General features: G+C 26.6%; 1 protein-coding gene across 1 annotated transcript; it reads left to right on the forward strand.

The window, feature by feature from the left end:
• Nucleotides 1-7,077: 7,077 nt before the first annotated feature.
• On the forward strand, nt 7,078-13,208 carry LOC107638822 (uncharacterized). Its single transcript, XM_016342220.3, has 5 exons — nt 7,078-7,852; nt 8,799-9,161; nt 9,913-10,131; nt 10,605-12,587; nt 12,749-13,208. The coding sequence occupies exons 1-5, from the start codon at nt 7,078-7,080 to the stop codon at nt 13,090-13,092; spliced, it is 3,684 nt and encodes a 1,227-aa protein (XP_016197706.2). The 3' UTR covers nt 13,093-13,208.
• Nucleotides 13,209-13,531: the final 323 nt, after the last annotated feature.

The raw sequence follows: 13,531 nt of genomic DNA on the forward strand, positions 1-13,531 counted from the left end.
GGCAATAACTTTATTAAATTCTGGCCAGCATGTAACTAACAAAAAAAAGTGAGCTATTAGATAAAATTTTACACCAATTTCACATCATTAAAATCATCATTGATGGCTATTTAATAGCTACAAATCACAAAAATTACTTGCCCCTAACATTCTTCTTAAACTAATTCATGCAAGATTACAACATACGTTTGACCATATTATTTTTTATCTTATAATATATAAAAATAGATTCTCTTAATTTTTTTCTTCAATTAAAGAAATAAAATGTGATTTTTGATTTTTTAATATTTTTTAATATTTTTTTATCTTACTTATAAATTTAATAATAAAAAATTACACTCTACACTCGCAAATAAATTTTTTTTAAAAAAGATTCATTCTCATAAATATGCTGTTTTAATGTTTTATTCGTATTACACAAAAAAATTTCTTAAAGCATAAATTATAATATAGGTTTATTTTTGTAAATTTTTTTTTTGTTAAAAGAAAGGAGGTTAAAAAAAGGGTCAAATTCTGTATTTTTTTGTCTTATAATTTCTGATAGTGATACAGAAATAATTATTAGAGAATGCTAGGAATTAATATTGTTAATAAAAAAACTAATATTAACTCAAATATCAAATAAATACAAGAAAAAGTTATTTAATATTAATTACTTAAAATTTCTCTAATTACATATATCTAACAAAACATGTATTTAAATTACGGTATTTTTCAGTCCAACAGATTAAAGATTAATCTGTCACGGATTTGATCTTTATTTAAGGATCTGCTACTAGCCGCTTAAATGAACGAATAAGCTGACCACTCGACCAATTCAAGTTAGTTGCATTTAATATAGTTTAATAATATTAATTTTTCTCGTCTTTGTTTTTGTTCTACAATCATATATAGTATATGTTTTAAGTGATTAAATTTCAAAGTGTGTTGGACTATCTACTTTACAAAGTATTTATAGCAGCACAAGCAATAATAGACTAATAAAGCGACATGCAAGTAATTAAGAAATTTGGATAGGTTGTATCTCTCTTCAACATGTATATAGAGAGTTGACAGAGTGTTTACCAAGTCTAAGCATTTAGATATTGCTAGCTTGCTAAGTAGTGATTCACTTCTCTGGAGCGCCATTTGGATCATTGGTAAGAAGTGATTCACTTCATCAACCTTTATTCTTAGACTAATTCTAATAGAATATTTTTGGATTATTATTTTTAAGAAATAAATGAATTTAAAATTAAAATTTATATTAAAATTAATAGATAAAATTAAAGAGTAAAATATCGTTTTTGTCTCCAACGTTTAGGGTAAGTCTTATTTGTGTCCCTAACGTTTAAACCGTCCTATTTGTATCCCTCACATTTATAAAAGTCCTTCAATGTTATCCTACTATCAATTATACTAACAAATCAGATTATATTTTTTAATTATTCTCACTTGGATGCAGTCATTCTCAATTAGATCTCACTTGGATGTGTTCAATTTTAATATTTTACCCACTATTTGTGTTTAGATTCAATTATGTCCCTAGAAAAGTGAATTATATGTAAATGTTGTAGGAATTAGTTTCAACTTTTGATGAGCTATTTTTTGGAGTAGATCATCGATTCTATCCCAGACATTTGTATTCTAACTTCAAGAAGAGATTTTTAAAACTCAAACTAAAGCGTTCATGATGTGTAATTGACGGCAGGATAACATTGTATTACTTTTATAAACGTTAAGGATACAAATAGGACGATTTAAACGTTAGGGACACAAATAGAATTTACCCCAAACGTTGAGAACAAAAACGATACTTTACTCTAAAATTAAATTAGTCTTATTCTAAAAGGATAATATCACTTTAATGAAATAAAAATAAAATTTGGAAAAGTCTAGGGGCCAGCAATTTTATTGAATTTTGGCCAGCATGTAACCAGCAGAGAAAGGTGAGTCATTAGATGAAATCTCACACTAATCTCACACCATTAAATCATCATTGATGGCTATTTGATGACTACCAATCACAAAAGTTGCTGGTCCCCTAGCATTGCTCATAAAATTTTACCAATTATATATTTATATCTTGATAGAATAATTTAAAATAATATAAAATTTTAATTGAATTGAGATTAAATATTAAAATGATAAATTTTATTTTTAATTTTAAATTATTATTTATAATATATGTCTCACAAATATTAATATCATTTTATATGATTCAAAATAAAAATGAACTTAAAACTAGCATTGAAAACGCAGTTAGAAAATATAATTGCCAAAAACATGTTGGATTGTAACATTAAATAGGGTGTATGCATTGAGTTGATCAAATTCAAAGTATAATGTTAAGAAAAATATTAGATGATAATCAGAATTTATTATTTTTTATTATAAATTAATTATTAATATTTAAAAATATGAAACAAAAATATGTTGTTAGATTATTAGATTAAAAAAATTAAATTAAAAAAATTAAATTAATAACTAAATAATAACAAAAAATAATAAATTATAATAATCTCTTAATATTTCTCTAACATTAATAGTTATTAAAAATTTATATGTTCACTTAAAAAAATTAGGTAATTGTTTTTTTATGAATTTTAATATCTTTGGATGTTTATCACCTATAAATCAACTATAATAATTTCTAATTTCATCGAATTTCATCTATTAGTAAACAAAAAATAGGTCACAAATCCAGTTAAATATACGTCTTTAAGGATTGAATATGGAGCACGATACTTAAACAATAAAATAAAGTGTAAAACTGAAAGTAAAAAATTCTTTGCAGTTAGGAGTGACAAATGGGTGGAAATTTGCTAGGCCGGCCGCGTAAATTCACTTAAAAAGTGGGTCAGGTTAGAAATTTAAAACTATCATAATTATAAGTTTGCCGTCTAATTCGTAGGTTTTGGCGCGGTAGAGTGGATCGTCGTTTTTTGTTGTAATTAAAAATGTTCTAAGTTATAATTTAGATTATGTTCTATGTCTGATTGATTAGAAATTTGAAGATGTTTAATTATATATTTTAGAGAATATTTATTTTATTTTTTATAATGTTGATCTTATTATTTTATTTTAAAAAATTTGATTGATGATTATGTTTATTCTATATTTAGAATTATAAAGACTTTAATATTTATAAATTTAAAAATTATAATTTTTTAATATTTTAAAAATTATAAATTTATTGAAATGATTGTAAAATTATATATATATTGTTTAATATTTAATAATTTATTAATAAAAAATAATTTAAAAAAGGCAAACTTAGATCGCCAACTCGCGAATTCACCTTTAAGTAGGGTGAAAGAATAATTCTAGATCGAACCAATCCATCAAATAGTAAATTTTTGTTGGAACCTGATGGACTAAGTGTGTGTTTGGATTTACGTTTGTGAAACTGAAATTTGAATGAAAGTGATTTTGTAGAATTGATTTTGGATAGAAGTGAGTTTATGCTAACATGATTTATATTTTGTAATTTTATATTAAAATTGATTTTGATAAAATAAATATTATTTGGATAATATTAGTTAAAATTACTTCTAGATAAATAATTAATTAATTACTAAAAAAAATATAATATTAAATTATAATATTATTTTTTTAAGTATATTTTATTTTTTTATACTTCTTTTAATATTTTTTTATATAATATTCTTTATAGTACTCTATTTTAGTATATTATAATTTTTTACTATTATAATAAAAATTAATATTTATTTATAAAATTAAAAATAACATATAAAAATGGTTAAATTACACAGTTGGTCCCTACACTTTTAGTGAAATTATAAATTAGTTCCTACACTTTAAAAGTTTGTAATTGGGTCCCTAAAGAGAATTAAAATTTGCAATTTAGTCCTTACCGTTCAAAAAGTGTTAATTTAACAGAATATTCTCAACATATGCTGAGAATATTCTGTTAAAATAGAGAATATGCTGAGAATATTCTATTAAATCAAATGCTTTTTGAACGACGGGGACTAAATTACAAATTTTAATTTTCTTTAAGGACCCAATTACAAACTTTTAATATGTAAGGACCAATTTGCAATTTCACTGAAAGTGTAAGGACCAACGGTGTAATTTAACCTATAAAAATTGATAACTTTTTAAATATTTTTTTATATTAAAAATTAATATTTATTTATTAAATTAAAAATAACATATAAAATAACACATTTTAGTACTTTTTTAAGTACTTTTAATAATTTTATTTTTATTGTTATTTTAGATTTTAACTTTTTATTAGTTATATTTTTATTATTATTTATTATTAATTTTTTATTTAATTTATCATTTCTAATAGGAACAATAATACATATTATAAAAAAATAGAATAATAAATAATACACATAAATTAGAATAATTATTTTAATATTTTTAGTATTTTTTTATTTAGTATTATTTTGAATGATAAAATTTTATTACTTAAAATTCTATTATTATATATGATCAATCTTTTATTTATTTTATCTTTTTTAATAAAATTAATAATTCATATTATAATAAAATTACAATAAAAAATTTAATAAAAAAATTAAATATGAAAAAAAAGTATTAAGAGTGATAAAAAAAATTATGGAGAAAACCAATAATTGACTAATAACAAACCTAAACGTACATTGAGTGAACGCAGAAGTTATAATTTTTTGTTTCAAGTGAACGGACTTTTGGGATACAAAATCACTTGTGCGTTCAGAGAATAAAAGTTACTAAACATCAAAAAACAAAGTTCAATAAATTTAAACGTACTTTTATCCTCTCTAACATAATTGTCAAACACTCACGTTTTCGTTTACCTATTTATAGTTGATGAAACGAAGCTAATCCATCATCAAATTTCCAGAGTGTCATATCTCGACCATAAAATCCAGCTAAACAAGAGAAAGTTCTCCAAGATTCTCTCGTGTATTATTGCCATCAAGATAATTATAATTAGGGACAATCTCTTTTGTATTTATCTTCTCTTAATAGGTAGGTGTCTGCCACAATCTTACTACAACAAATTAAAATTTAATATCATCATATTTTAGACAATGAAAATCTTTTGTACAAGTCTCCTCCTTTCCATTTTTTTGGGGGCATGATATGGACCGCACACGTTCAATTCAGATTGAATAGTAAGGTAGTATTTGTTTTTAGATATTGAAAGTGAGATAAAAAAAAATTAAAATATAATATTATATTTAGTAGTTAAAAATTATAATTAAAATTTTAATTTTAAAATACAAAATTTTATTTTTTTTAATATTTTTAAAAAATAAAAACAAAAATGATTAAAATTTTTTAGATTAAAAATTAAAATTTTAATAATAGTTTTTTTAAAAAGATTTTTATTTAATTTTTTAAATTTTAAATTTACTTTAATTTTTGTATTTATTTTAAATTTAATATAATATTTAAACATAACTTAATTTAATATATTTTACATCAAATATAATACATAAATTTAATTTAATTTTTGTTTCTTAAATGGAGCTAAGTAAAGACTGTCATTGATGATAGCAGACGACTCTCACAACTTCCAACCACTGGATACAACTCAATCTCCGTCATTAGTTCATTACTCTCCTTCATCTAACACAATTATTAGTCTTGTCATGGTCACTGTACTATAACTACCCCATTATAGTTCTGTGGTATCCATGGCTACCAACTCTCGGAAGCGGCGGCTATATATAGCTAGCTAGGATAATGAGATAATGATTAGTTCGGATAGGTTGTTTATTGCATATTTCAAAAGATTTTAGGTTCTCCTGGCCTTTTAAATTAGTTTTAGAAAAAATTTAAAAAATTATCAAAATTTATTATTTTTAATTATTATTTGATTAACAATAATTTATATTTATATTTGTAAGTATTTATATATAAGAATTAATACAAATTATACGCATATTTACTGTACACATAAATTAATATAATTTGAATTTATATTTTATAAAGTTTACACACACATTTTAGACTAACACTTAATAGCAATAATTTATATTCATATTTATAAGTATTTGCACTTTGCACATAAAATATATATAAGTGTACTTATATTTACCAAAATTTATACACATGAATCAATATAATTTACACCTATATTTTTTCAGAATTTATACATATAAATAATAACTTAGTATTTATAATAGATAAATGACGGCCAAAATTATAAAAACTAATGGCCACGTAGAATTTTTCTTAATTTTAATGTCTAAGAGATTTTAAGTTATTATAATCACCGATAGATCTTTAATTATTATTTTAATACTTTATGAATTATTTAGAAAATTTTCTATCCTCTTAGCAATTTAGTTTTCTTACGTGAATTTTAAATAGTAAAGCAATAAATATTTAGTGAATTGTTAAGTAAACCTCCCATAGTCCCATCCACTCATGTTTCAATTCATTGAAAGAAAAATTAAGTGTTGCAAAACCATAAATATATTTGTTCAAATATTTTATTTTGTACTTATTTCTTATGGTTCATTTAATGGGATGCTCCCATAAAAATGTTTAAAACATCTTTTTGTAAAGACGCTTAATATGTATTAATGAATCGGTTATTTTAAATTTCTTAACAAATTAAAATAAAATCGATTTATTTTATAACAATAATAATAAACCCATTTTTTTAGAAATTTAATTGTATTTTTAAATTTTTAGGGATTTAAATATCCACAAAACAAAAAATTAGGGATATATTTGTCTTTTTATCAAAAAATTTAAAGATATTCGATTTAGATGGTGTAATTCGATCGGATCAAATCGGGTCTAATAATTATAATGCAAACAATTAGGTTAATTATTATTGCTATAATAAACCGATTTTGTGCTGGTTTATTAAAAAATAAATTATTAACCAGTTTAATAAAAATATCCAATAATAACATCGCATGTAAACGTCTTTAAAAAAATATATTTTTAGTGTCTTTATTAAAGTGATCTCCTTCGTTCAAAGCCTGATCTAACGAATATTCTTAATAGAATTATAAGGATAAATCTAAAAAAATAACAAAATAAAAGGAAACATAACTCGAAGCACTTTCACACATAGAAATGACAAACTTGGAAATATTCGAACATTACAAACTATAAATGACAACACCGTACCATATCTCGTTACACACACTCCATTGTTCCTCAACTCAACTTAATTGCATTGGTCAAATAATGGAGAAAGCTTCTTCCTTCTTTCTCATTCTTATCTTATCATCATGCCGTCATTTCATGGCTTCCTCAGACACAATCAAATCCAACAACAACAATGAAGACCAATCAGCACTTCTAGCCTTAAAATCTCACATCAATTTGGATCCTCAACACATGTTGTCCAATAATTGGTCCACCACTTTCCCCCTATGCAATTGGTTTGGTATCACTTGTGATGCAAATACAAGAAGGGTAACATCCTTAAATCTCACAAACATGAACTTAAATGGTACCCTTCCTTCTCAATTAGGGAACTTAACTTATCTTCTAAACCTTGATCTTCACAATAATAGCTTTAATGGTATTGTTCCAAAGGAATTGGCCTTGTTACCCAGATTGGAGGTTCTCAATTTGTGCACAAATAACTTTGGTGGTGAACTTCCACCATGGATTAGTGAGTTATCTAACCTCCAAAGTTTGAGTCTTTGTAACAATAGTTTTTCAGGGTCAATCCCTACTTCACTATCTAACTTGTCAAAGTTGAAGAGCTTGAATTTGACCTTTAATTTCATTAGTGGAAGCATTCCACATGAGCTTGGAAGGCTTCATAACCTGAGTGTTTTGGACTTGTCACACAATAAGTTATCTGCTGATATTCCTTCTTCAATCTTCAATATCTCCACACTCCAAGTCATTGATTTAGCCTATAATTCTTTGTCAGGTAACTATTTTAATTTATTCCTCCTTATAAGCACTTACATATACTTCTTTTTTATTTGTTTTGATCCATTTTGTTAATATAGATTAGTCAATATGCAAGAATGAGAGTCATGGATCACAAGAATTAAAACTAACTCCTATCGCACAAGTCATCTAATATTCTATTGACGAAAATTCTATTCTCTGAACCTGTTATCGAATTCGTAGAGTTAGAAATTCAAAAATTCAAATGGGATTCAATTGGAATTGAACTAAATATAATAAAATAATATATTTATGTATAAAATATATAATATTAAAAAAATTATGATTTTTTATTTTAAATAGATTAATTACTAAAAAAATGTAGTGATTTAATTGGGTAATTAATTTTTTATTGATTTTTTTATTTATTTTTGATTGCTTTGTTGCCAAATAATCTTTTTTAATCAAATCGGTCTAATAGTCAATTTTTAATTAACCAATTGACCGGTTTAGTTTAGTTCAATTTTTCAACCCATGCTATTTACTAACCATCATTAGAAATATATAGTGTTTGTTTCGTAGAAAAGGATCATTTTTCAATAAAAAATATTTTTTTTAGTGTATTTGACAAAAATAAAAATAAAAACACTAAAAAAATTAAAAATTAAAATTTTTAATATAATAAATAAAAAAAAGTATTTTTATATTATTATACCTTTTTTTTTCTAAAGATAGAAAAATTCGAACTCACGATCTTTAAGGGAGTATGAAGAGATTATGCCATTTGAACTATAGCACGTTGGCTTTATATTATTGTATCTAAACATAATTGTTAAATAAAAAAATATTTTTGTATAAAATATTTAAATATAAAATTAGTTTTACTTTTTAAATTTTTTTTAAAAAAAATCATTTAAAAAGACTATATTTTTCTAAAAACTCACCCAAAGCCTATGACTGCTAACTCTTTTGTTTTCTTTTAGGAAGCATTCCTCAAAATGTTGGGAATGTATCACAATTAAGAAGTATAGATTTGAGCAAGAATGATCTTGTAGGCAACGTACCATTATCCTTTTTCAATATCTCAAATCTTGGGCAGATTAGATTCTCTTACAATAACCTAACTGGCTCTCTTCCATCGGATTTGTGCCTTGCGTTCCCAATGCTTGAATTTCTTGACCTCTCTGGAAATTCATTTTTCGGTGAAATTCCGTCAAGTTTGCATCAATGTTGGAAGCTCAAATTTCTGAATATGGACAACAATAGAATTTACGGACACCTACCAAGTGATATCGGCAGCTTATCTATGCTTCAAACCTTAAGTCTTAACAACAACAATTTAACAGGTACCTTCAAAGACCAAATAATACTTTTCCATAACATATAGTTTATTATTTGAAATACTTATTTGTTATTTTTTTTTTTTTTGTAATTTTTTTTAAAAACAAGGCATCGAATATTAAAGAAAGGTGCAAAAGATATTTATCAATGTTATTTATTGTACAAATTTTATATATCTGAATATATTAACAATGTAAAATTATTTTCTATACCAATAATATAGTTGATTATCTCATCTCCTGTTTAATATAGCTTCGATTTTTTATCTCTAAACTTTAAATTTTAAATTTTAAATTCTAAATTCTAATAGTATAAAGAATTAAAGATTTAATTATTCTGTCAGTCCTATAATTTCATCGAATTTTAAATTAAGTTTTTATACTTTTTTTTCCTTTTTAATTAAATCTCTATACTATATCAGATTTTGCAACTAAGTCTTTGTTGTCACAAAAACATTGAAATCAACTGACTATTCTGTTAAACAAAATAGAATATCCAGTCAAGTGTTAGGCATATTTATTTTGTTTAACGGAATATTCCGATAATTTTAATATTTTTATCACCACAAGGATTATAAAATCTGATATGGTATAGAGACCCATTAAAAAAATATATATATAGAGACCCAATTGAAAATTCGGTAAAATGATGAGAACTAATAGAATAATTAAACTTAGTATAAATAAAAATAAAATGTTGGTCTAAAGTATTACTCTTAACATTTCTCTTAATATAATAGCAGATGTTTTGTGACAGGTTCACTTCCACAGTCTCTTTTCAACATCTCCAGTTTAAGACTAATAAACCTTCGGAACAACTTCTTTGGTGGTCAACTTCCTGAAGAGATGTGTGATCAAGCTCATTCCTTACAACACATTTCTATATTAAATAACAATGTTGGTGGCACCATTCCAAAGTCTATTGGCAACTGCACCTCATTAATAAACTTATATCTCGGAGCAAACTTTTTCACAGGTTTCCATTTAATTTGCATTCCTAGTTAAAAATTAATTTGATCCTTGAAACTCTGTATGTTTTATTTCTAAGAGTTTACTTTTTTTTTTACCTTCTTTAAATTGATAGTTGTTGTTTTCATTAAAATATTGTGCATTGGGTGCTACTCTATATTGTTCTGTTTTTGAAGAATTTTATTGCTTCTGTTGCAAAGCTCTTTCAAAATGTGGAATTGATCAATGCCACACAAGATTCCATGTCAGGAAATGCATATCATCAACCAACAATACATTAATTTTAAGGATTAAATTGACCCTTCACTTGATTCCTGTACGATCATGTTAGAGACACACAAAAAATTAACTATCAAATCAGTCACTCGTATAAAATATATGTTAAAAATACACATTGAAAATAAATTACAAATACACCGTGGCTAATTTTTTTAATGCAAAATTTAAGTACTTTTTAATGATTGAGGGGATATGTTGCAGGTACAATACCCTATGAGATAGGTGACAAATTAAGAAAGCTTGAGATATTGCACTTACAAGGCAACAAACTAACAGGATCAATCCCTCCAAACATCTTCAACATCTCAGGACTACAAAGCCTCTCACTCTCAAACAACAATCTATCAGGAACTCTTCCAATTCAAGCACATCACACCCTCTCCAATCTCCAATTCCTCTACATTTCTGGGACCAACCTTAGTGGAGAAATTCCAACACCTCTTTTCAATGCTTCAATGCTACTTCAGCTAGTACTTGCCAACAGTTCCTTTTCAGGACCTATACCTGATTCATTTGGCAACTTGAGAAATCTCCAGGTCCTATATCTCTTGGGAAACAACTTCACTGGTGGTCTTGGTTTCCTCAATTCACTCACACAATGCAGGCAATTGACAAAGATTCTTTTAGCATCTAATCCCCTTGGTGGAACACTTCCAAACGCCATTGGAAATCTTTCACAATCTCTTCAAAGGTTTGATGTGAGGAGTTGTAACATCAAGGGTGAAATTCCTCCACAGATTGGAAACTTGAAGAACCTATATGATTTAAAGATGTATAACAACCAATTTGTAGGAGAGATTCCAAGCACAATTGGGAACTTACAGCTTCTTCAATTATTGGAACTTTCGAACAATAGGCTAAATAGCTCTATCCCAGAACAAATTTGCAGGATTCAGAATTTGAACCAGTTGATTCTTAGCAATAACAACATTTTTGGGCCAATTCCAAGATGTGTGGATCATCTTTCTTCTCTAAGAATACTTTACTTAGATTCCAACAACCTAAACTCCACAATACCTTCCACACTTTGGAGCCTCAGTTATATCTTGGAGGTAAATTTATCCTCCAATGGCCTTGAAGGGTCTTTGCCAGCTGAGATAAGTAGCATGAATGCTGTGATCAATTTGGATATTTCACATAACAAGCTTTCAGGAAAAATTCCCACTGGAATTGGTAGCTTGCAAAGAATATTGAATCTCTCATTAGCCTATAACATGTTACAAGGGCCTATTCCTGATTCAATTGGGAACATGTTGAGTTTGGAATTTCTTGATTTTTCCCATAATCTTTTATCAGGAACCATTCCTAAGTCCTTTGTGAACATTGTTGATCTCAAGTTTATAAACTTGTCTTATAATAGGCTACATGGTGAGATTCCTTATGGTGGCAAGTTTATAAATTTCAAACCTCAATCATTCATGATGAATGATGGACTCTGTGGAAGACCAAATTTTGGAGTCCCACCATGTTCCAATGATGGTGCAAAAAACAGTAGGAGATCCAAAGCTCTGAAATTGGCAATACCCTTAATTGTATTATGCATGATTCTTGCATGTGCAGTTATTTTGATATGCAGAAGAAAACCAAGAAAGGGTTCAGCTGCTGAAGACTTACCATCGTTTCAATTTCCAAGTCGAATTTCCTACTTTGAACTCTTGGAGGCAACACAGAAATTTGATGAGAGCAATCTTATTGGAAGAGGGGGTTTAGGTTCTGTTTTCAGAGGTGAGCTTTCAAATGGAACTGTGGTTGCTGTTAAAGTATTCAACTTGGAGATACAACAAGCACCAAGAAGCTTTGATGCAGAATGCGAAGCGATGCGAAATCTTCGCCATAGAAATCTTGTTAAAGTCATCAGCAGTTGCTCAAATTCCATTGATTTCAAGGCCTTGGTGATGGAATTTGTAGCAAATGGGAACTTGGAGAAATGGTTGTATTCTCATAACTATTGCCTACCATTCATGCAAAGGTTGAAGGTAGTAATAGACGTTGCATGTGCATTGGAGTATCTGCACCATGGTAACACTAGACCTGTGGTGCATTGTGATCTGAAGCCAAGTAATGTTCTGTTGGATGAAGATATGGTTGCACATGTTTGTGATTTCAACATTGCTAAACTATTGGAAGAAGATCAATCTGAAATCCATACAAACACCTTAGCCACCCTTGGTTATATGGCTCCCGGTATTATGACTTGCATGCTCTTATTTTTCATTAGTTCTTGAAATTTTTCATCATGTCGCGAACATAATTATTTTTGTCTCCTCTTGTTAAATAAAGCTTTTGGGAGAAGTAATTTAATATTATAGTATCAAAATTCTTATGACTTGCAATTGTGATTTTAGAGTATGGATTGGAAGGAGTGGTGTCCCCAAAGGGAGATGTATACAGCTATGGTATTATGCTAATGGAAGTCTTCACAAGAAAGAAACCAACTGATGAAATGTTTTGTGAGGGACTAAGCTTAAGGTCATGGATCCAACAGTCATTGCCACGTGGGATAACTGAGGTTGTGGATCCAAATTTGATGGAGGGAGAGGAACAAGTTGTTTCTGCCATGGAAGTAGCCTTATCAAAAATCATGGACTTGGCTCTGGATTGCTCTCATGATTCTCCGAATGAGAGAATTAGTATGAAGGAGGTCTTTGTTCTGCTAAGCAAAATCAAAACCACATTTCAGCAGAGATGATGATGACACAAGGAAGAAATTGAAGTTAAGACTATCCATTATAATTTTATGTTTTTGTTGACCTCTATGTTATTTGTCTGAACTTCTATTTACATATACTAGTATATCTACCTGTACTTGGACGAGTTAATATATGAAATATATAAAGTATTTATTTAAAAAAAAATACAAAAAATCATTACCATAAAAATTTTAAATTATAAAGTCACAATTAATTGAAAATTTTAATTATTTTTAATACAAAAAATATTTAAAATATAAAATAAATATTTTATATGTGTTTAAAGTTAAACATACTACTTGACGCATATCAAATGGTTAAGATAATGGGCATTGAATCTTGGCTTTTTTTATTTTTACTTTTGAATTGAGAATCTGTTATGAAAAATTATTCTATCTAAATTATAATTTATTGGCTATAAAAATATAATTATTATTA

The sequence above is a fragment of the Arachis ipaensis genome, chromosome B4 (genome assembly GCF_059453495.1).
Source record: "Arachis ipaensis isolate K30076 ecotype BB chromosome B4, ASM5945349v1, whole genome shotgun sequence".
NCBI classification, from domain to species: Eukaryota; Viridiplantae; Streptophyta; class Magnoliopsida; order Fabales; family Fabaceae; genus Arachis; species Arachis ipaensis.